The sequence below is a fragment of the Oncorhynchus keta genome, chromosome 5 (assembly GCF_023373465.1).
Source record: "Oncorhynchus keta strain PuntledgeMale-10-30-2019 chromosome 5, Oket_V2, whole genome shotgun sequence".
Lineage (NCBI taxonomy): Eukaryota > Metazoa > Chordata > Actinopteri > Salmoniformes > Salmonidae > Oncorhynchus > Oncorhynchus keta.
Window position 1 is genome coordinate 20887193 of NC_068425.1, and position 25370 is coordinate 20912562.

The 25370-nt window shown below is 43.8% G+C and overlaps 2 protein-coding genes across 8 annotated transcripts in view; one reads left to right on the plus strand and one right to left on the minus strand.

Annotated features, from left to right (window-relative positions):
- The window catches only part of LOC118376790 (Na(+)/H(+) exchange regulatory cofactor NHE-RF1-like), a 36591-nt gene extending 14265 nt beyond the window's left edge, over positions 1–22326 (plus strand). Inside the window, exons 2-6 of the mRNA XM_035763569.2 lie at positions 12439–12609; positions 15500–15653; positions 18691–18734; positions 20268–20381; positions 21056–22326. Of these exons, the coding sequence (XP_035619462.1) occupies positions 12439–12609; positions 15500–15653; positions 18691–18734; positions 20268–20381; positions 21056–21202 (630 nt within the window). The 3' untranslated portion in view covers positions 21203–22326. The remainder of the gene's footprint in view (positions 1–12438; positions 12610–15499; positions 15654–18690; positions 18735–20267; positions 20382–21055) is intronic.
- A 152-nt stretch (positions 22327–22478) lies between these two features.
- The window catches only part of LOC118384802 (caskin-2-like), a 116528-nt gene continuing 113636 nt past the window's right edge, over positions 22479–25370 (minus strand). For all 7 annotated transcript variants that reach the window (XM_052519050.1, XM_052519054.1, XM_052519053.1 and 4 more), the window contains one exon: positions 22479–24970. In XM_052519050.1, the coding sequence (XP_052375010.1) occupies positions 24874–24970 (97 nt within the window). In that variant the 3' untranslated portion in view covers positions 22479–24873. The remainder of the gene's footprint in view (positions 24971–25370) is intronic.

Below are 25370 nucleotides of genomic sequence, written 5' to 3' on the forward strand. Positions count from 1 at the left end.
AAAGGATGTCTGGGGATGCTGGGCACTTCAGTACCTAATCAGGGCACAACCACCCATTAGTGTTAAATACTAAAGTAATACTGTAAAGTATTTTTACTTAAGTACTTTACACCACTGGATATTAGGGTGCATTGTTCACCCCTGCCACACTGACTGAAAAACCAGGTTTACAACTGTGAGTTTGTCAGTCAGAAACATATTAACTCTCTCCCCTATAGAGGTTTGAAAGGGTCACTAAACTAAGCTCTTGTCAAAATTACACATGACAATCACTAGGTTAAGGATTTGTCCAATTCCACTGAGTAACCATGGAGCTTTTGACTTTGTCATCTCTGAGGTTATTCTTTCACCTGATCAAGGGGTGTTGCTCAGCTTTCTACCACTTATTAAAAGCCCAGGAGTTAGAGGCCCTGTTTGAAAGTTGCTGTGGTAGCAGGCAGTAGCAGTGGGCTGACTGCATGACAGATCTATTGTATATAGAGGACTGCTGAGTGTGTGCGGAATGCCTGGGTTGATGATTTGCGGGGCGCGTGGCAGAGGAGGGTGCCTAGACTTTGGACATTATCGATGGCACAAAATGCAGCCATGTGCAGCATGGAAAACTCTGCGACAGCCAATGCCTTTCAGGCAGAGCAAGACACATTCTCTGTCCATTACAGCTGCAGTAGAATATCTCTTGTATGGCGTTATCATGAATTATAAAGTGGGTGGTTCAAACCCTGAATGCATCGGACCGTATACCAAGGGTATGACAAAAAATTGCAATAATTACATTGGTAACCAGTTTTATAATAGCAATAAGGCACCTCAGGTTTTTGTAATATATTGCCTATATGCCACGACTAAGGGCTGTATATCCAGGCACTCCACGTTGCGTCGTGCTTAAGAACAGCCCTTAGCCATGGTATATTGGCCATATACCACACCCCCCTTACTGCTTAAGAATAACATGATTTAACATGAGTCTTTTTCCTGGATGTTGCCCTGTAGTTGAGTCACTCAGAGACCCTGGCATTCTGTAGTAATAATGACACACGTTACCCGGCTACAATATGATGATGTCCTGGTGAATACACAGTAGTTACACTTCAGTCCTCCACTGGCTTCACATGGGGAAAATATGAACCAGGCATCTGGCAGAGTGGCAGCCGCTGGCGTGGTGTATGAAGCTGTTTTCAAGCTGGTGAGGTGGTGATTTTAACAGCTGCCTTAGTGTTCCATTAGAAAGGCCCTCTGTTAAATATGGTCAGGGGAAGAGAACGAGATGATGGACGATGCAAATTGCCTGAGATCATTAACCTTTGAGATATTTTACTGGAGCTCATCATGGTGTTTTACAGCTCTCCACATCAGATCAGGTTTTTATGGGATGACATCTCTGCGGTCAATCATTGACTCAGGTGCTGAAGAGACAGTGCAGCTCTCTTGACAGGGGTTTAGGTAAATAGTAAATATGGGTTAATATCAGGTAAGTATGAACTGAAAACAGCTACAAAAGAGTGAAATAAGTGTTATTATTTTTTTGACAGGTGTGATTTTGGTTGGTTTGTGCCTCCCAGGTATAAACAGTGTCAGTCAGTTGTAGTGGCAGTTATTTGTCAGGAGTATGTTTGAGGTGTTGCAGCTGTGTGGTGCCAGTTAAACAGAAGCTGTGGTGATACTGTACCTTATCTGGCATATACTGCTTCCTGAGGGGGTCGTGTGTTATGGTGAACTGGGTTATATCATGCTCTGGGTGGGGGCTGTCAAATCTGTAACTTTCAGAAGAGATAGATTAAGAAAGAAGCATCTCCAGCAGCTGCAGATAGTGGTTTAATGATGTGGGTTAACAGTTGTGTGTAGATAAACTGTACTCTTAGAAAAAAGGGTTCCAAAAGGGTTCTTCAGTTGTCCCCATAGGATAACCCTTTTTGGTTCCAGGTAGAACCCTTTTGGGTTCCATGTAGAACCCCCTGTGGAAAGGGTTCTACCTGGAACTAAAAGGGTCTACCTAGTACCAAAAATAGTTATATAATGGTTCTCCAATGGGGACAGCCGAATAACCCTTTTAGGTTACAGATGGCACCTTTTACAGGGTCGCTTGTTGGCGAGTGTGTTGGTTTGTTAGCATGTTCAGGCTGGTTAGTTTGTGTGTGCAGTACGCCTACAGTGGTTTTCTGGCCCCCAGTAGAGTGTATGCAGATGAAATTCACATTCTACAGCACAACAGCAGAGTCATGTCTTAATTGTAAATCTAACAGTGACTCAATAATCCATGCCTTCTGGGAATGCTTTAAATCTGGAAGTTATGGGCAGAGTTCATAAGTATTACCATGTAAATCTACTTTGAATCCATCTGTCTCCATATTTCAAGACATGGCGTATGGGGGTGTAGTGCGGCATCCAATGGGCTGGACAATTCTCTTCTTGAAAAAACGTATATACTTAAACTGGAAATCAACCAATCCTCCATCGTTAAAACAATGGAAAGGTCAATTGCTTTATTATCTAAATGTTGACGGTGCGTGGGCGACGAAGAGAAACAAGATGGTGCCGTTTGAGGCCATGAGAGGGATGCAGATGCTGGAGAGGGGAGTGTGAGCAGGTGGTTCTGGGTAGGTGTGATGTCGTTGATGTTTGTGTATGTTTCGTATTGTTAAAACATTTATATAATAGGCATACACATCTTTTTGAGTGTAGGCAAACAGAGAGAAGAAGTGTGTCTGTCTCGGCTTGAGGTTAGATGCAATTGAAAGCCCGGTACGTAGCAGGAAGGAGGAAATGGGCTGAACCAGAGGATGCTAAGTCTCATTCTCTCCAATGACCTACCTGCTCCAAAGGTCCCCTTCTAGACTTGGACTGGATGACGATGACATGATGGCTGTTCTATTTTTGCATCAGGCCATAGTAAAACATCTGGCACAATTGGCAGTCAGGGAAAGCCTGGTTTTGAATTATGACTCAAATGCTTTTAGTCAGTTTCAAGTAAGATCCCAAGGTTTGTTAATGTGTTCGTTCATACTGAAAGTGTTCCAATTGTTCATATGAAACTAGTGCTTCTGGTTGAGCCCACGTGTCCACAGTCGTCGGCCACAGATGATGGTGATCACAATATTTTGTTTTTCCCTAAAAAGAAGATGGAGATGGTTCTTGGTAAGGTACTGCTTCTCCGCCCTCCTGTCACCTCCATATAGAGGGTGTTAGTGAGTCCCTCCATGAGAATGACAGAGGACAATTGCCATTATGGCGTCTGTTAGCGCACTGGCAGCGCCATTGACGCCATCTCCATTTTGAAGTATTCAGTTTTCTTCTTCTACTACTTCAATGAGTTGGTAAACAAACTGAAAGGGTGCATACTGCCACCTGGAGTGTGTTGTCTGAACAGGTATAAAGTCAAGGTTGGTGATTTACTGTCACCTGCAGTTATGGAATGTTTGCTCAGGTGATGACCTTGATGGAATTATGTGATCCTTCCTTAACTTCAAAATGGTTAAAGTCCTCAATGGCGCTGCCCTTGCGAAAAGGGGCTTTCTGGGCACTAGAGTCCTCTATCATTCTCTCTGGTGACAGCCAATGACCTGTCAGAACAGCTCTGACCACTGACTTACTGTAAGTCACAGCTTTAGAAAGGGATGAGCCTCTCTAAATCCTCGTAGCTGTAAAACAGTGTGGTCACATTTGCTTGATGGTTTCGGTAACCAGCATGTAGAAATACCCATTAGACACCGTCGCTAATTTACACTGTAAGCGTAGTCAAACCAACTCATTATTGTCAGTCAAGGGGTGGGCAGGATGGAAAATGGCTGTTTGTTCTTTCTACGTCTTCTGTGTGGTAGATGTGAGTGCTGTAACCAGTGGGACTGCGGGTGTAGGGGTGTGCATCTGTATTGTGTATTTATTTCTCTTGCATGTGAGGAAGTTGACTACAGAGGGAAGAGTATGCTTCAGGAAGAAGTAGCAGTTCCTGTGCGGCGTACCTCCCCTCACGATGGAAAAGGTTGTCATCTTCATCTCACTGCATGTCAAATCTACGCCTAAGCATTTAAAATAATCCACAAAGCACAATACTTTCCCTTGCTTTGAAAATGCTTACTAGTATGGTTATTTCTGATGATTCAGGATATGCAAAATCTTGTCATTTATTCACATAACTGTTAATACTAACTGTGTTGTAACTGTTGTCTCAGTTTCTCTCCCTGTATTAACTGTTATTCATGAGGTGTTGCTTCTCAGTTGACCGGAGATATGTGGGTCCACAGACCCCAGACATTATGACTGTTAGAAACCTCCTCATATAGAAGTCAACACAAGGTGATGTAGGTGTGGGGGATAGAGATGAGAGCGTGGATATTCCTTAGAGGTCATTGAACTCAATGTGATTGGAGCACAAAGTGCCCATATGTGAGATCTCTGGGAGCTTTAAAGGAACATGATGTTTAAGGTTTAGGCTTAGAAACAACTATTCAGGAGTTGTAACACACAGTGTTCCTATTTACAGTATATAATTACCACAGGAATTTTTCATTTCCTAAAACAAGATAAAGCTTAATATGATGTAATGAATTGAATTGAATGTTAACTATGTAATAGTTGGTCACTGTAATCTTCCCCCACCTGAGTGGTTACCACGACCAAACCCTTCCCTTTTAGAATTTGGAACCAGTAACTGCCTTTCCCGAGTTGGACTTACTTTCCAGCGTTCCTCTTCCACATTCTCCAAATATTATGCCTTGATAGAGAGAACTAGGTTCTGGGAACCATTCAAAACAAAATAAAGAGTGAAAAGATTAGACAAATATTTCTGTCCTGAGACTGAACTCAGGTCACGGCTAAGCTTATCTAAAACAAATATTGGTTTCATGTGGGAGACTTTTCTAATACAGAGGCAGACAGACAGTCACCCTAATTTTTCCAATAGCACACCATGGCATTTTCTATGGGTATTCCCTATATTCTGTCAAAGCTGGGTTGTGTTTTCTCCCGTTTAGTGCCCAATGAATGTGACGCAGGTTATTGCGCAGGGGGGTGACTGTAAAACTGTCTGTTTGGGCTGACTGTTTTAAAAGCTGACCACTGCAGGTGACTGTTGTTCTTATGGTATCTTCCATCCATTACTCCCTTCCTGCAGTGGAGAGGTTGAATGTGCACACACACACACACACACAGGACATGCAGTAGGAGTGAAGCATGGTTTCCTCCCCAGGAGAAGGCCCTGGTTTGTGTGTGTGCAGCAGATTCCACAGATTCCGTGCCCTCCCGGAGATTCTTCCCTGCTCCCGACACAAACTGTCTTCTGTTATCTCAGCCACCCTGCCATGGTCCCTTTCTGTTGGTTGGCAGGGACGCTCAACGTTGGCCAGTTGACCTCATCCTTCCTGGCTGTGTTCCGCTGTCAATGTCTGTTATTAAAGCTGCAATATGTAATTTTGCATAGAAATAATAGTTATAGATCTGTCATTCTCATTGAAAGCAAGTCTTAAGAGGCAGTAGATTCTGTTCTATGTGTGTTATTTCTATGCTTCCTGTTCTTACATTTTCTTTTTGGGTCTTTTTACTTTCAGTTTTGTACACCAGCTTCAAATAGTTAAATACTATATTTTTGGTTATGGAAAATATATTTCACAGCGGTTTCGATGGTACAATGATTTTCTACACTATACTTACTTGTTATAGTAACTGACATTAGGACTAGCTATTTGAATTTTAGCAACCAGGAAATGACGGAGCAATTTCTGCAAAGTCCACCTTAAGAGGAATAGGACTCCAATTGGACTGAAACATAAATATAAAATATTTAACAGCTTGGAATAGAGAAGAGGATAAAAATAAATGACAATTTGTTGTCAACCAGTGGGATGGATACGTTTGAAGCGTACTCTCTTCTTCCACTTCTTCCAGTGTCCTTGTCAGACACTGGGCTAAGTGCTCCTGTAAAATGTGGGGTAAGACTTGTGCAGTGGACAGTCAATGGGATCTACATACCAGAAGGACATCCTCAAGCCATGCTGTATTTTTCTTATCTACCATGACTTCCATGACCAAGGGGTTTCTAGCCTTCAGTTTGTAGGACGCAGGTGCACCCTCAGTCTCTCTTCTTCATTTTGAAGGGAAAATCCTTTGTGGTGTACAGTTTGCAGTTTGCGTTTAATTATGTAGCAAAACAGAGATTTCACACCAAAAACAGGAAGCAGAGAAACCACTGTAACCAGCTTTTTCAGTTTAACCAGGACTTTGGCCTTCGGGTATAGAGGGACCACACCAATAATTACTCAGGGAGAATTAAGTTCCAATTAATGTGCTTTTCCTGCATACTTTCCAAATGTCTATTTCCTCTACTTTCCCTCTAAATATGCTTCTTTGATCCTTATTAAAGTATTTATTATTTATCATCTTAATTTATTATATAAATATGTTGTGACAGTTGATTTTGATTTACTCAGTTTGGAATGTATATTTTATATGGAGGTCTGGAATGAAGAACATGGAGAATCAGACCAATAGACTCTATAACATCTACGATGGTTGTCAGTTTCATCAGATGCATCAGGTACTCAACTTAAGTCTGATTGGCAGGATCAGTGTTTGGCACACTCCTGTTGCTCCCTATCCTCCCAGCCATGTACAACTCTGTTCCTCCGACTAGAACCTCCTACAGAGACATGTAATGAATTCAGGGGGCAGTTGAGCCTCATTGAAGCTCTGGCCAGCCCCAGCGTTATTGATGTTGTCTCAGAGAGGATCAGTATTTGTCTTTGACAGCGAGAATGGTCTACTGAACAGTCTCTAGTCTCTTCATGATAGACTCGTTAGCTCTCAAGCTGTTGCCTCTTGACATGGCTGAGGGACCGTATGTGTTGTGGGGGAGGGGCTTTGCCTGGGCCATTCCTGAAAGCGGGAAGCAGGTGGAGTCTTCAGGAAGCCTGTCTTTTCCTGGACCTCTACTCCACAGAAGGAGAGGCTGCGGCTCGTTGGAAGGGGGAAGGCTTTGTGTGCCATTCCTTAAACAAAAGGCTTCTTCCGTTCTGAGTCTCAGTGACGACAGCACTCCACCCAGCAGTCCCCTTTTTTTACTCACTGATTGGATTGGCTAATACAGCACTCTACTCCTCCTTAAGACTGCAATCAACTTACATAAGACAAAGGCTATTGGTCATTCATGACTGCTCCGCTTTGATGTTGTGTGTGTGTGTGTGTGTGTGTGTGTGTGTGTGTGTGTGATTGGCTGATGGATTTTAGAATCTCTATTATACAGTTGAAGTGGGAAGTTTACATACACTTAGGTTGGAGTCATTAAAACTTGTTTTTCAAACACTTCACAAATTTCTGGTTAACAGACTATAGTTTTGGCAAGTCGGTTAGGACATCTACTTTGTGCGGGACACGTAATTTTTCCAACAACTGTTTACAGACAGATTATATCTCTTATAATTTACTGTATCACAATTCCAGTGGGTCAGAAGTTTACATACATTAAGTTGACTGTGCTTTTAAATAGCTTGGAAAATAACTGAAAATGATGCCATGGCTTTAGAAGCTTCTGATAGGTTAATTGACATAATTTGAGTCAATTGGAGGTGTACCTGTAGATGTATTTCAGTCTACCTTCAAACTCAGTGCCTCTTTGCTTGACATCATGGGAAAATCTAAGGAAATCTGCTAAGACCTCAGAAAATTGTAGACCTCCACAAGTCTGGTTCAGCCTTGGGAGCAATTTCAAAATGCCTGAAGGTACCACGTTCATCTGTACAAACAATAGTACGCAAGTATAAACACCATGGGACCATGCAGCCATCATACCGCTCAGGAAGGAGACACGTTCTGTCTCCTAGAGATGAAAGTACTTTGGTGCGAAAAGTGCAAATCAATCCCAGAATAACAGCAAAGGACCTTGTGACACATTGATGGCTCTGAACAAACTTTATTTGACTCTTTGCAAACTGGAATCCATTTATCCGGAGGCTGCATTCATTGTAGCTGGGGATTTTAACAAGGCTAATCTGAAAACAAGACTCCCTAAATTTTAGCAGCATATCAATTGTGCAACCAGGGCTGAAAACCTTGGATCACTGTTATTCTAACTTCCGCGACACATTTAAGGCCCTGCCCCGCCCTCCTTTCGGAAAAGCTGACCACGACTCCATTTTGTTGATCCCTGCCTACAGACAACTAAAACAAGAAGCTCCCACGCTGAGGTCTGTTCAACGCTGGTCCGACCAATCTGATTCCACACTCCAAGACTGCTTCCATCACGTGGACTGGGATATGTTTCGTATTGCGTCAGACAACATTGACGAATACGCTGATTCGGTGAGCAAGTTCATTAGAACGTGCGTTGAAGATGTCGTTCCCATAGCAACGACATTCCCAAACCAGAAACCGTGGATTGATGGCAGCATTCGCGTGAAACTGAAAGCCCGAACCACTGCTTTTAATCAGGGCAAGGTGACCGGAAACATGACCGAAATACAAACAGTGTAACTATTCCCTCCGCAAGGCAATCAAACAAGCTAAGCGTCAGTATAGAGACAAAGTAGAGTCACAATTCAACGGCTCAGACACAAGAGGTATGTGGCAGGGTCTACAGTCAATCACGGATTACAAAAAGAAAACCAGCCCAGTCACGGACCAGGATGTCTTTCTCCCAGGCAGACTAAATAAATAACGTTTTTGCCCGCTTTAAGGACAATACAGTGCCACTGACACGGCCCGCAACTAAAACATGCAGACTCTCCTTCACTGCAGCCGACGTGAGGAAAACATTTAAACGTGTCAACCCTCGCAAGGCTGCAGGCCCAGAGGGCATCCCCAGCCGCGCCCTCAGAGCATGCGCAGACCAGCTGGCTGGTGTGTTTACGGACATATTCAATCAATCCCTATTCCAGTCTGTTGTTCCCACATGCTTCAAGAGGGCCACCATTGTTACTGTTCCCAAGAAAGCTAAGGTAACTGAGCTAAACGACTACCGCCCCATAGCACTCACTTCCATCATCATGAAGTGCTTTGAGAGACTAGTCAAGCACCATATCACCTCCACCCTACCTGACACCCAAGACCCACTCCAATTTGCTTACCGCCCAAATAGGTCCACAGACGATGCAATCTCAACCACACAGCACACTGCCCTAACCCATCTGGACAAGAGGAATACCTATGTGAGAATGCTGTTCATCGACTACAGCTCGGCATTCAACACCATAGTACCCTCCAAGCTCGTCATCAAGCTCGAGACCCTGGGTCTTGACCCCGCCCTGTGCAACTGGGTACTGGACTTCCTGACGGGCCGCCCCCAGGTGGTGAGGGTAGGCAACAACATTTCCACCCCGCTGATCCTCAACATTGGGACCCCACAAGGGTGCGTTCTGAGCCCTCTCCTGTACTCCCTGTTCACCCACGACTGCGTGGCCACGCACGCCTCCAACTCAATCATCAAGTTTGCGGACGACACAACAGTGGTAGGCTTGATTACCAACAACGACGAGACAGCCTACAGGGAGGAGGTGAGGGCCCTCGGAGTGTGGTGTCAGGAAAATAACCTCGTACTCAACGTCAACAAATCTAAGGAGATGATTGTGGACTTCAGGAAACAGCAGAGGGAACACCCCCCCCTATCCACATTGATGGGACAGTAGTGGAGAGGGTAGTAAGTTTTAAGTTCCTCGGCGTACACATCACAGACAAACTGAATTGGTCCACCCACACAGACAGCATCGTGAAGAAGGTGCAGCAGCGCCTCTTCAACCTCAGGAGGTTGAAGAAATTTGGCTTGTCACCAAAAGCACTCACAAACTTCTACAGGTGCACAATCGAGAGCATCCTGTCGGGCTGTATCACCGCCTGGTACGGCAACTGCTCCGCCCACAACTGTAAGGCTCTCCAGAGGGTAGTGAGGTCTGCACAACGCATCACCAGGGGCAAACTACCTGCCCTCCAGGACACCTACACCACCCGATGTTACAGGAAGGCCATAAAGATCATCAAGGACAACAACCACCCGAGCCACTGCCTGTTCACCCCGCTATCATCCAGAAGGCGAGGTCAGTACAGGTGCATCAAAGCTGGGACCGAGAAACTGAAAAACAGCTTCTATCTCAAGGCCATCAGACTGTTAAACAGCCACCACTAACATTGGCTGCTGCCAACACACTGACTCAACTCCAGCCACTTTAATAATGGGAATTGATGGGAAATTATGTAAAATATATCACTAGACACTTTAAACAATGCTACCTAATATAATGTTTACATACCCTACATTATTCATCTCATATGTATATACTGTACTCTATATCATCTACTGCATCTTTATGTAATACATGTATCACTAGCCACTTTAACTATGCCACTTTGTTTACATACTCATCTCATATGTATATACTGCACTCAATACCATCTACTGTATCTTGCCTATGCCGCTCTGCTAACCATGTGTATGTGACAAATAAAATTTTGATTTGATTTGTAGATGCTGGAGGAAACAGGTAAAAAAGTATTTCCACAGTAAAACGAGTCCTATATCGATATAACCTGAAAGGCCGCTCAGCAAGGAAGAAGCCACTGCTCCAAAACCGCCATAAAAAGCCAGATTACAGTTTGCATCTGCACATGTGGACAAAGATCGTACTTTTTGGAGAAATGTCCTCTGGTCTGATGAAACAAAAATAGTACTGTTATGCCATAATGACCATCGTTATGTTTTGGAGGTTAAAAGGGGGAGGCTTGCAACCCGAAGAACACCATCCCAACCGTGAAGCACAGGGGTGGCAGCATCATGTTGTGGGGGTACTTTGCTGCAGGAGGGCCTGGTGCACTTCACAAAATAGATAGAGGTAAAATTATGTGGATATTGAAGCAACATCTCAAGTCATCAGTCAGGAAGTTAAAGCTTGGTCACAAATGGGTCTTCCAAATGGACAATGACCCCAAACATACTTCCAAAGTTGTGGCAAAATGGCTGAAGGACAACAAAGTCAAGGTATTGGAGTGGCCATCACAAAGCCCTGTCCTCAATCCTATAGATAATTTGTGGGCAGAACTGAAAAAGCGTGTGCGAGCAAGAAGGCCTACAAACCTGACTCCGTTACACCAGCTCTGTCAGGAGGAATGGGCCAAAATTCACCCAATTTATCGTGGGAAGAAAGTTAAACAATTTAAAGGCAATGCTACCAAATACTAATTGAGTGTATGTACACTTCTGACCCACTCGGAATGTGATGAAATAAATAAAAGCTGAAATAAATCATTCTCTCTACTATTATTCTGACATTTCACATTCTTAAAATAAAGTGGTGATCCTAACTGACATAAGACAGGGAATGTTTACTAGGATGAAATGTCAGGAATTGTGAAAAACTGAGATTAAATGTATTTGGCTAAGGTATATGTAAACTTTCGACTTCAACTGTCGGTGTCAATCAAAGTCTCGTCAAAAGTGATTACGTCAATAATTATATTGGCCAATAGGGGGAGTATGGGGTTGTTGGGTCAGAGAGACATTGATTATGATTGTGCCATTTGTTTGGCTCCTGTTCTATATCTGTGCTGTATTTAACTCTGCACCTACATTTGAACATTCCCTGAGGCTTTGTAAAACTCTGTAAACAATCCCTGTACTAAAAAAAGACATTACTTATGTTCTCCTACCGACGGATGGGAGTAGCTGGACTTGGTCGAGTTTTTTCCTGGATGACAATACAGTGCTATGTCTTCCTGTCATCTCAGAGAGGCATGAGGACAGGGGTCACCTCCTAGCCTGCTATTGTCCTACCCTGGGCTCACTGGGCTGACTGGGCTCACACAACACAGGGGCCTGGCCCTCAGGAACTGGCCCTTCCTCAGGCCGGGGTAGTGGCTCCATGCCTCCTGGCTCCTGCCCTGCCCCTCCCAGTCCTCCCTACACCAACACAGCTCCAGTCACATGCTCTGTACACCCTCCTATTCTGACCGGACTCCTTTCCTTACTCTGGTGTAATTTTAGTCTGATTTGATCATCAATGTCAGAGTCATGGTCTTAAATGTAGCCTATTACTGCATTTCATACCATATCAGCATACTGGACATATGGGAAGGGAAAGGGAAGGGGATATCTAGTTAATTGGCACAACTGAATCCATTCAACTGAAATGTGTCTTCCGCATTTAACCCAGCCTCTTGTCGTCCACGTCATCGACGCCTGGGGAGCAGTTGTAGTTGGGGGTTAACTGTCTTGATCAATGGCTTGGAGATTTAAACCAGCGATCTTTCGGTTACTGGCCCAATACCTCTAGGCTACCTGCCGCTTGATATTGGGATGTATTAGATATTAATGGTAAAGGAAAAACATATTTTTGTGAATGTGAATCATTTCATGTAAGTTCTGTGAATGTGATTCATTGTCTAAGCACAGGAAACTAGGAGAGCGGAAGGAGAAAGTAGATTCTCCAACAGGAGAATTCAACTAACGGTGTTTCATCTCTTCATCAGGATGTGCAGAGTGAGCTGAGGCCGCGTCTGTGTGTGATCAAGAAGGGGCCTCATGGCTACGGCTTCAACCTGCACAGTGAGAAGGCCAGACCAGGCCAGTACATCAGAGCAGTGGATGAGGACTCACCTGCACAGAGGTCAGGCCTGCTGGCCAAGGACATGATAGTACAGGTAACTATCTAGCTCACCTTTGACCTCTGGCATCATACTGTATTATTATTATTATTATTATTATTATTATTATTATTATTATTATTATTCCATGTATAGTAATAGTACATTAATATTGTTAGTAGTATTCAATGCACAGTACTATTATTACTGTATAGTAGTAAATTGAATAATATTGTATTAATGAAAATAATTATGTTTGTCATGCAAGCTTCTCTAAAATTACGGGACTTGTCTTTAACTTCTTGATGCACCTATCCCGTTAGCGGGATAATTTTCGTCAACATTCACTGAATTGCAGAGTGCCAAATTCAAATTAAATTACTACATTTTTAAAAATTTCATGAAATCACAAGTGCAATATAGCAAAACACAGCTTAGCTTGTTGTTAATCCACCTGGCGTGTCAGATTTAAAAAAAACTTTTTGGCGAAAGCATACCAAGCGTTTATATAAGGACATCTCTCTCAGTAGACAAAACATTACAAACAGCTAGCAGCCAAGTAGATTGGTCAGAAAAGCAATAAAATGAATCGCTTACCTTTGATGATCTTCGGATGTTTGCACTCACGAGACTCCTAGTTACACAATAAATGTTCCTTTTGTTCCATAAAGATGATTTTTATATCCAAAATACCTCCATTTGGTTGGCACGTTATGTTCAGAAATCCACAGGCTCAAGCGGTCACGACATCGCAGACGAAAATTCCAAAGAGTATCCGTAAAGTTCGTAGAAACATGTCAAACGTTTTTTATAATCAATCCTCAGGTTGTTTTTACAATATATAATCGATAATATTTCAACCGGGACTGTAGCTTCAATAGGAGAGAGAAAGAAAATGTCTTCTCCAAGCTGTTTCTGCATGCAAAAAGCTGCTGGCACCCAGCCATACAATGACACAATGTGATCTTTCTTGCTTATTTTTCTAAATAAAAGCCTGCAACTATGTCTAAAGATTGTTCACACCATGGAGAAAGCAGCACGTCCAGGTTGGATTTTCCATATTCTAGATTATGGGCCTGAGAAATAGGCAGTTTCATTTGGGTACTTTTTTCATCCAAACATCAAAATACTGCCCCCTACACTCAAGAGGTTTTAATGGCCTTGGCACAATTCAGTCATGTTGAAGTTGAAGTGTGGAGTGAGGAGGACTGTGAGTGGTAGTAACCGTCTCTGTGTGGGGTCCTAATCTCATAGGAGGGGAGAGGTGGACACTGTCACTGGGAGTTAACTCAGACTGGGATAATCCAGCTTTGTCACTGGTGACTTGTCTGCACTCCACCACCCCGGTCTATCCTGCTCATTACTCACTACTGTAGAGCAGGGTGGGTGGGTGGGTGTGTATTGTCAGAGGTGTGTATGGCTGCCTGGCTGCCCTCATTCTACTCTAGCCACGTTTGTAAATGAGTTTCTGCTATTCCCCAGCAGCCATGTGAGACTGCCATAGAAAAGGAGAAGAGAGGAGAGTTGAATGCTTGAGACAGAGGGGGTTCCATCCCCCAGCAGGCCCCACACTCCCACCACCCACTGAGGACTGTATTCTTTCTGTTAAATGGACAGCTATTGTTACTGCCCAAGCACGTATTGTTTGATCTCCTTCCTGGGACTGTGGTAGACAGGCAGGCCCACCCTATGACGGACACAGATACACACACATGCACGCATTACACATGTGCATACACACGTACACACCCACAGACACGTAATAATTAGGATTTTTTAAAAATGTAACCTTTATTTATTTAGGCAAGTCACGTACACACACATGCATACACACACACACACACACACACACACACACACACACACACACACACACACACACACACACACACACACACACACACACACACACACACACACACACACACACACACACACGTGCACGTGCACAAAATACACACTTAGAGCTCACAGAACCCACACAAACAATGTACACACATGCTATCAAAGCAGTGGTTCCTCAGAATGTTCAGCTGTCTGGGGAACAGATGACACTATGACATATGCTGGGCCAATGGCCTGATGGCTGAGATGGTGTTGCTAAGCACTCTCTGGCTACTAGCAGTTGTTGCTATCCAAGAACCTACTGTATGAAGAGAAAGGAAAGTGTTTTTGCACCCCTTTATGTTTCCTCTGAATTGTACACTGTTCTCTTCAGCAATGTTTCGTTTGTATTCAGACTGCGTACTACGGATTCTTATGCAACAGTGAAGAGTTTGACACTCATTTCTCAAGCCCCAGGGAGAGCTTCACTTCCTCTCTGTGTGTGTGCAGCAGCATATTCTGTGTTTGTGTGGAGAGACAGGATTTCCTGCTGGACAACAGACTGATAGTATTGAAAACTGAGTCCAAGCTTTGATAAACAGGTTATCGTCCTCGTTGTGAGAACAATGGAAATATGCAAGAAATAGTTTCCCATAAATAGTTAGTTACTTGAACAAACTATGGTGCTGATGTGAAAGGGAAACCTGTAGTTTTAGGCTGTTGGACTAGCCTTCAACGTTTTGACTTGGTAAACTATAGTTACACTACTTATACAACTAAGGAGTTAATGCTTCATGCGCTGATTTGTGCAGACATGACTCTTGTGTCTGTGTGTGTTTTAACGTTCTTTACACTCTCTCCCCATCTCTCTCTGTCTCTCCCCCTCTTTCGCCCCCCCCCCTCTCTGTCTCTCTCCCCCTCTCTGTCTTTGTCTCTCCCCCTCTGTCTCCCTCTCTCCCCATCTCTCTCTTTCCCTCTCCCCCTCTATCTCTTCGTCTCTCTCTCTTCATCTCTCTCTGTCTCCCCCTCTCTCTGTCTCTCTCCCCATCTATCTCTCCGTATCTCCCCCCTCTCTCTGTCTCTCTCCCCATCTATCTCTCCGTATCTCCCCCTCTCTCTCCAGGTGAATGGTATGACAGTGAAGGGGAAGCAGCACTCGGAGGTGGTGGCAGCCATAAAGTCTGGTGGTGAGGAGACCTCTCTACTTGTTGTGGACACAGACACAGATGCCTTCTTCAGGAGGTGCAAAGTCGCTCCCACCCCAGAACACCTCACAGGTGAGACCAGAGATCTACAAGAAAGGGCCAGAACTTGGTTGATGCAGTTTGGCTGGATTAGTGATCCTTTCTGTAGACATGCATGTCCAAGTATTTGCACACAATGGACGTTATCAGCTTGCACGTTCCTCACTGTGTGAAGGACAGACCTCTGAAGCCCCTCACTCACATGACAGCCTCAGTGTAGGGAGCATTTTGCCTCTCATATGTTTCTTTTAGGTAGGTAATGATTAAACCACTACTTCTCCTTTAACAGCCTCATTCAAGGTCTATAGTCCCCAGAGGTTTCTCTGTCAGGCCTGATCTCTTACCCCTCTGTCCCCCTGTCCTTGGTAAACACTAGCAGATTAAGGGTCTATCTGACTGCTTGGCCAGGCTCCTCTGCTCCTCTCTCTCTGCCAAGGAACACAAACACAGAGACACACATATACTGAGCTCATCTCATTTCCTGTCCCCTCACGTTGTTTGCTCGAGGTACAAAATCCAAACTCTTAGGTACGGATCTAGAATCAGCTTAACCTCCCTGAATGTCAACCACTATTAGGGGCTAAATGCAAACCTCCCCCAATTGTCGAGGGGAAACTTCCCCCAACAGCTACTGAGCTCTTCACAAAGAGAAGGCTGTTGTACCTCAGAAAGCCCCTAGAGGGAGCCTCAGCCTGTAAATTGATTCCAGTGCTAGAGAGTCTGGCTGCAGGTTGGCATTTATTGTCATGAATTTTGCCCTGGAGGCAGCTCTGCGGAGTAGTCACTAGCCGGCACAGCCACAAAGTCTTAAAATCAGATTTGACACCTAACCATAACCTTAACCACACTTCTAACCCTAACCTTAAAATAAGACCAAAAAGCATATTTTTGCTTTCATACATTTTTACAATATAGTCATGAATTACTTTGTAGCTAGCCCATCTAGCAGAAATCGCTTGGTTCTGCCTCCAAGGCAAGATTCATGACGATAAACGTCAAGCTGCATTTGGCTTGGGAGGCCAACTGTGCCCAAGTAACACTTGTTGAAACAGGGCGGTGGCCCATGACAACACTTGGCTGGCTACTCTGAGTGCCATTCTGATACCAACGGCCTCATAGAACGATGATGGCAGCCCAGCCGACGGTATGACAACCATATGGGTGTGGAGGAAATTGGTTCCCTCTGTGTCTGGGACATGCATATTAGTCAGTGTGTGTCCTCCCACACACACCGCCCTGCACCAGGCTGCCTTTATATTTCCTCTGCTTGAAGCTCTGCCCTAAACAACAGTGAAGCGCTGCTGCCTGATCAGGCCAAAGATACTGTTTATTAAAAAGGTTAGCTGTCTGTGCCTCTTAGTGAACCCTATAAATAAGAAGGTGGGTATAAGTAGACAATATTTATGTTTCATTTAACTAGGTAAGTCTGTTAATTAAGAACAAATTCTTATTTAAATGACAGCCTAGGAACAGTGGGCAAACTGCTTTGTTCAGGGGCAGAAGGACAGCTTTTTACCTTGTCAGCTCTGGGATTTGATCTAGCAACCTTTCAGTTATTGGCCCAACGCTCTAAACACGAGCCTACCTGCCGCCCCTGTCAGTTAGTGTCTTTCATGCTATTTGACCTAACTGGGAGTTTTATGGTTCTTTAGTGCACCAACAAAAATACAGTAGCTGCTTTGTTGTGATAAGAATGTCCTCTGTTTTACATGGAGGAATGTTGTTGTGTTCTGAGTCCACACTGGTTGTTTAGACAAGCATTTCACCTGCAATAACATCTGCTAAAGATGTGTATGTGACCAATAACATTTGATTTGACAGCTATCCATTGGCACGGTTACACCACCAAGTTGACTGATGATTGACATGCTGTGTCCTCTGAATGAGTATAGTGAAGCAGTAAAAGGAGATATAACTCCTGTTCTACCCAGGGGGATATATGGTCAGGTCTTAGTCCTATCTAACTTCCTTTGGTTTCTGCTATCGGCTTCTAAACCTGACTGAAAAATGCCCAACAGGAGCAAAATTCCATTGAGGCGTTGTCCAGGTAACTGCTCTCTCGTGTTGCCCACTCAGAGGGCTCCTGATCATCGTGACGTTGGTACACACACACACACACACACACACACACACACACACACACACACACACACACACACACACACACACACACACACACACACTCCACACTCCCCTCTGGCCAGCACTTGTGTTTGGTTTCCAAGGCGCTGGCTCCAAGTGGCCTCTCAGCCTGTAGTGTTAGCTGTATTGGGACTGAAGAGCCTCTTGTCCGTGTGCAAACAGTGAGGAAGGACCCAAGGAGCACAGAGGTACATAGAGGCAGCTTCAACAGGTTTCAGAACAGCCCAGGGGGACGCAGACCAGGGTCAGGCTATCTTTAGATGATAACAGGTTCCTATCTTAGTTCTCACCGTTTATCTGTCTGTGTGAGAGGAGTTGAAGCATGGAAGGTAAGGGTCCATCTTAGTAGTCCACCAGCTCCGACCAGGGGTCAGTTGTTCATCAGTCAACTCTATCTGTTTTAGATAGACACACAGGTTTAGATATAATGTATTGTCTTTCTGTGGTAGAGTTAGCCAAGTAAAAACCATTCCTTAATATCCTTGTGACAGGGTTAGAGGACAGTTTCTTACCAGGGCTATTTGATATAGGTAGGCCACTAGGGTACTGGGTTTCATATGCAGCAGCTTGTTTGGACGTGATGATGCGTGGCAGGTAACCAGGGTCAGAGAACTTCTCTGTGAAGATGAACCCTGTTTGAATAATGGATGACCTACACATACCTGCGCTATGTAACAGAGTAGGTGTCGCTGGGATGAAACCTGAACTGGATAGGAGCCGTTCTCTGGAGCAGGGATATGAGTCACTCTGGAATTCTGTTCTGGTGTTTGACGGAGGTGGGACAGTTTCAGGATATTTAGGACTGACTATAAGATTGGAGAATTGCCATGATTAGATGTTGTTGAATGGTTGTGAACAGCTAGAATGGAGGAGGGAGTGTGAGTTTGTGTGGAGTCCATGACTGAGCAGTGTTCTCTTCTGCTTTCAGGATCTTTGCCTGAGCCTGTCGTCAACGGAGACATGGAAAAGACGGTAAGACTTGGATGCCAAATACTTTATTGACCTAATATCATACAGAAGTAACATTTGAGAGAGAGGGAAAGAGACAGACCGAGAGAGAGAAAGAGTTGCGCTCCCACAGAGTGGACTTCCCAAAACACTAGTCTTTTTTTCCTGGCACTGTGGAGGTCACTGACAGGTCAGCCCCTAGAAATAAAACACTGTGGATTAACTGCTTCTGCTTTGGCACTGACAGGCACCCTATCAGCTGGTCATTCATAGGGAGTGGACTAGTATTATTTTATAGGACTGTAGAGTGTGTGTATTGCTTCATATAATTTACTTTGTGTTGGTTGGTTCTCAATCTCCTTCCAGCTCACTCATTAATGAGTAAAACAGACTGTTTCCAGCAGGCAGGCTGGCCCAGGCAGGCTGGCCCAGGCAGGGGAGGGTATCCTAGTGTTGATATATGTACATCCTGTGTAATCTGAATACATTCACTCAGGAAGCCAGGAGAGCAGTCTACCTTGACAGAACAGAACCAGGTTCAGGTGTCTGTAAGATATACAGTACCAGAACTAGTGTAGCCCTCAATAGTGTGCTCAGAGCCTGGTAGACGGGTATAGAGGGTTCACATGGTAATGCTGGATAACAAGAAGCTGAAAGCAATACACTGTTGTTTAGGCATGGAGAATTCATCAGCACCATGTTAATCCTTCTGAGGTATTTGTACATAATCCCTTAGTACGGGGACAGACCAGCCCACACCTACCCCCTACTGTACTGTAGACTCAGGAACAGAGAGAGAGATCTGGCATATGATAGAAGATGGGGATTCTCTATTGTGTTTTTGTGATATTATCAAACAGGCAGGTAAACCCAGAGTTAGGCCACTGGCCACTGCCACAAACCGAAGAAGATTTCATTAGGTTAACTCCACTACATTAATAGTATGCTAATAGACTTCATATGTAAAGAAGACAGACACAGATCAGTAGTGAGACCCTCGTCCTCAGTCATTGACCATCATTTTAACCCCAAAATCTAACAATCAAAACATTGGATTAAGTGAGAGCGGAGGCAGGGTAGAGGTGAGGGAAAGGCAGAGAGAGAGAGAGAGGAGTTGAGAGGTTAGGGTGGGGTCACTCTCCATGGGGTCAGTAGAAAGCGGATGTTTCCGGTTTTCAGTATTTTCAACCTAACTTCCGTTTCCCCTGAAAAACTAAATGTTTTTTTACACCTGCTATTTTAGATTAGGGTGAGGTAGGCACTGACATGGCAGAACAGGGTGATTGGGTCTTCTCTAATGCTCTGACCCCAGTAGGCTCTAGTAAACTGCTGCTGCTGCTGCCTCTACTGGCCTAGGGAGACATATCATACAACTTCCCAACCAGCATGGTCAGACAGTGTGTGTGTATGGGGCACAGGCAAGTCTGCCTCCCTGTGGGCAAACATAATATTGCAGCCAGACTGAGAGTTGTATGAGAGTTCTCTCAAACTTGACCCCCACTTTGGCTACTTGTATTTGATCTGATTTGTTGCTTGCTGTCTGTGTGTCCACTGCAGGTGAATGGAAATGGAAAACTGGTAAAAGAGGTGGAGCAGGACTCTAAACTGTCAATCAGCCCGTCTCCAAGCAACACCTCCTCCAACGCCTCACTCACAACCCCGCCCACAGAGGTAAGTCCCGCCCTGAAAACACATGTGAAGCAGCACACAATAGATAGATAAGAGATGTAGATGCAACGGAAGTCTCATGATCTGAATGTGTATCCATAATGACACAGTAATGTATAACATCTATTATTTGAGCAGTCCTGTAAAATAGGCTTTACTACAATATCAAAATATAAATTTCTTCTCTCTCTAGCCTCGTTTATACTTGGTGCGAACATGTGTCCTTTGTCATAAACTTATCCACATTCTTATTGGGCCCACATTGTAACCGTTGCATCTACATCTCTTATCTGTCTATTGTGTCCACATTGTGACCAGATATCCTGGTCCCTCACTGTATGAAAATGATTTGACAGATATTATTTCAAAATAATATGTATTTAATTTAAAGTACATCGAAGCCATAAATCAATGGCATCATCTGTCAATTATTTTAGAGGGCGGGATAATGATTTAAATGGTTTCACTATCCAAATCTGTGTGTGATGCAAGATCAGATCACGTGTCTTTTAGTCATCTACACCTGTCTAAATATGCTGGCAAAATCAGAATGCGGACAAGATCAGTACAAAGTACTCATATTTAGAACCAGGCTTGTGTCTCTTGTGCTTTCTCTCTCTACTTCTACTCCTCTCACACTCTCTTTTAACCCCTCTCTCTCCTCCCTGGTTGGTCAGTTGTCTGAGCCAGTGATCATGGGCGCCATCCCGGGTCTGAACCTGTCCCTGCAGCAGGTCAAGGAGCGTGCTCACCAGAAACGCTCCAACAAGAGGGCCCCGCCCATGGACTGGAGCAAGAAAAATGAACTGTTCAGCAACCTGTAGATAGAGCACCTCACCCTGCACACACCCACATACAGTAGATACTCACAGAGAGGTCAGTGAAGGAGAGAGAGAGGGGTTGTTCTAAGCCCCATGTTTTCTATGACTCATTAAAACCAGCAGTTTAACTATTGGTGAGGGAGAATACAGGTATGTAAAATATATACACACACATTTGTATTATATTCCAGATGCTATAAATGATGTGCTAACAATATCTAGATGAATATGCCAATGTTGGAAAGGAAACAGCTAAGAATCTTTATTGTGATTTGGAATTATTCAATTTCACGTGTCGAGGTGGTTGTGTGTGTGTTTTGTACCTGGGTGTATATGCCCAGAAGACCCTGGAAGTCCCTGCTGGTCATAGCCTGGTGCCTGTCGGTATAGTGGAGAAGGTCTCTCTTATGGCCATTCGTCTACATGTTAATCAGTCATTGAAACACAAACAATATTTTTCTCGCCTTAAACGAGAATGGGACCAGCCACTTACATACCCATCCAGTCTATCACCTTTCAGGGACCAAATAGCAAGCCTCTTCACACTTCCAGTCAGATGCAAATGTCTTTCATGTAGCTGAGCTTTGGGTCAGTCGAGCTTCAGAAGAAATTGGCTTCTGACTGGAAGTGTGCGGAGACTTGTTCATGTTTCTCCAGTTTTTGCCTTCAGCACCTTCATTAATTAGCTCTGGGTGTGTGGTAGATTCTATTATCTGCAAACCTTTTAGGGACCAAAACACCTGAAGAACGACAACCACTGACAGTCAGTCAGTCATTGGGGAACGACATGTTGGTACAGTGTCCATCTATACCAGTTTTACTTCAGTAAATGTGAAGGCTGACAACCTTCCGTCCATAGCATTGCCATTACCACTGTATATTGCGATGTTTTTCTTTATGGCCATTGTCAAAATGCTTTGAGGTTTTTACGTTTACGTAGATGTACTTAAACATAATTTCTTTCTTTAATAAGAATATAAATGTCTGCGCTTCACTAGATTTTGTGTATGTTCAGTATGGAGAATGACAGTGAGATTCACTATTTTGACTATTGAATTGTATGGGGGTGTTATCATGCTCTTTAACTGTTCATGTTATTTCTATACTGTATTAAATTGTAGATCTCACCATTGTTGTCCCATGATTCTCCATTTAAATTACGACTACAGTAACAAATGTTAGGAATCTATGTCTGTGTATGAAGGTGTAGATGAAATGCACCCACTCTTAAGGCTTCAGGATATTTAAATCCATAAATGAACGAGAGAAGTCAACAGGATCAGACTTGAATATTTAATGGTTAACTGTAACCAGATGAAGATCCAGCTGGATGAAAAAGGACAGATGTTGATAACTCAAGACAGTATAATATATATCCACAGAGCCATCTTAAATAAGGTGTCTCTAGCAGGTCTCAGTTCCGTCTGAGACACACAGACCTCTTTCACATTCACGCAAGGCTCTTTCACCTCACCTGTTCAAAACCACTGTTCCTCCTTCTATAACACAAAGCCAGGTGTGCGTGTTTAATGTGACAGCAGCTTGAACTGAATAGGTGGGACATTCCTGAGAAGGACAGAGATGAAACCCAGGTTACAGCCAGGGATCACATTCACACTGAAACGACACACATTTACACTACACAATCATACAAGTCAGGGTTAATGATTTAAAAGTTCATGAGGAAGACAGAAACGCATCATAGAAGAGTTCATTCCCCCTGCTAGAAGTACTGTAGCATGCCCAAATATGGAACATAGCCATATAATGCTGGGTGGACAGGGGAAAAAACAGACCATTTTTGATAACCATGTAGATAATTTCATTCATGTTACAATAAGGAAGACTGGAACCCCTTAACAATGGTTCTGCATTTTATGGAAATATTGAAAATATTGAAGGAAAATCTGTACAAAGAACTTTGGTTGAATATGATTCTGCTCCCAGATATACCTATAAGTATATAATATACATATTTAGATACTCTAATTTAAATACTAGTTGGACTAATCTACGTTAAAATGTTTTTCTTTTCTTTAAAAAATAGTGTACATTATTAATATCTTGCATGTCATCCCTCGGCTGTACAAATCACATAACTCCTTATACTGACAGTGTGGACAGTGACGATAGCTAAATATGCTTTGAAAAGCAAAGGTCTTCTTCCCTTTTGTATAAACAATATCATCCAGCACTTCCAAATGTTTTACATAAAGCCAGAAACTATATAGCATCTAGTCATTCTGTATTACTAAAGAATGATTACTAAAGACTTTAACAGCACAAACGTACTGGCACCTTGCCTTGAGGAAGACAAACACTTTCATTGTGGTCAACTTGGTAGAAAATGGATCAAATACAAGAGTATTGAAAATATCAACAAGGTCCAATTGAAATGGTCAGACATGGTGAAACACAAAGGTCAAATGACTGATACAGTGTCTAATACAAATGGTATTGTATGGTAATATTCTGTCTAGGAATGGTTCCTCTATAGGCCAGGATAAAAACACTTCTCCCCATTGTCTCTCTCTCTTCCTCTACGGCCAAACAATGACTTTACACAGAGGTGGAGACTGTGAGAAAGAAGGGGAAGAAAGGCACACCAACATGACGAAGAAATGGAGGATGTTGGGTAGAATAAAAAGGACAACACAGTTGAACTCGTTTGTATGAAACAACCCAATACAACATGTACTGTATGTACTGCATGTACAGTATGTTGTCCATCCCTCATGTATCTACAGTCAGTCAGGCCCTGTGTTGAAACCAACGGGGTTGTTGTCCATCCCTCATGTATCTACAGTCAGTCAGGCCCTGTGTTGAAACCAACAGTGTACTGGTACAGTATGTTGTCCATCCCTCATGTATCTACAGTCAGTCAGGCCCTGTGTTGAAACCAACAGTGTACTGGTACAGTATGTTGTCCATCCCTCATGTATCTACAGTCAGTCAGGCCCTGTGTGGAAACCAACAGTGTACTGGTACAGTATGTTGTCCATCCCTCATGTATCTACAGTCAGTCAGGCCCTGTGTTGAAACCAACGGGGTTGTTGTCCATCCCTCATGTATCTACAGTCAGTCAGGCCCTGTGTTGAAACCAACAGTGTACTGGTACAGTATGTTGTCCATCCCTCATGTATCTACAGTCAGTCAGGCCCTGTGTGGAAACCAACAGGGTTGTTGTCAGGCCCTGTGTTGAAACCAACAGGGTTGTTGTCAGGCCCTGTGTTGAAACCAACAGGGTTGTTGTCAGGCCCTGTGTTGAAACCAACAGGGTTGTTGTCAGGCCCTGTTTTGAAACCAACAGGGTTGTTGTCAGGCCCTGTGTTGAAACCAACAGGGTTCTTGTGACTGATGGCAAAGCACTGTCGAGCAGAGTTAAGTGCTGGTGTTGAAAGGAGAGGAAGTGGCAACATGGAGGAAGGGAGGATGGATCCACACTGTTCATTAAAAGCCTCCCACTCCATGGCACATCCTACAATGTAGTCCCATATGTTTTCTGTTAGTCTGGTGGTGGGGGTTGGTCTGTAGTTTGAAGGGCGTCGGGGTCGGAGATAACACTGGGTTGACCTGCTCCAGGTGGGTTGACCTGCTCCATTCTCCCTCTCATGGTCATTAGTACTTCCTGAGGTGAAGGGTCAGTGGGCTGTTCAGTGGAGTGGATAGAGGGCTTAGTCCAGCATGGCATCTAGCTGGTCAGCAAGGTCATCAAACATGTTGCCAATGTCATCCAGAATGTTGCCCGCTGACTTCACTGTGTTAGACCCACTGTCAGGAGGTGGGAAAAGAAGCAGGGTTTAGTCATGGAGATAGATAGAGGACTCTAGTGCTCAAAAACCTGTTTTATCAAGGGCAGCGCCATTGAGGACTTTCACCATTTTGAAGTTAAGGAAGGATCACATAATTCCATCCAGGTCATCAGGTGGGACCTGAGAAAACATTCCATAACTGCAGGTGACAGTAAATCACCAACCTTGGCTTTATACCTGTTCAGACAACACACTCCAGGTGGCAGTATGCACCCTTTCAGTTTGTTTACCAACTCTGAAGTAGTAGAAGAAGAAAACGGACTACTTCAAAATGGAGATGGCCTCAATGGCGCTGCCATGCTCTCACAGCCACCATAATGGGACATATACAATGTTGCACAAATGCTACTTCAGTTCAC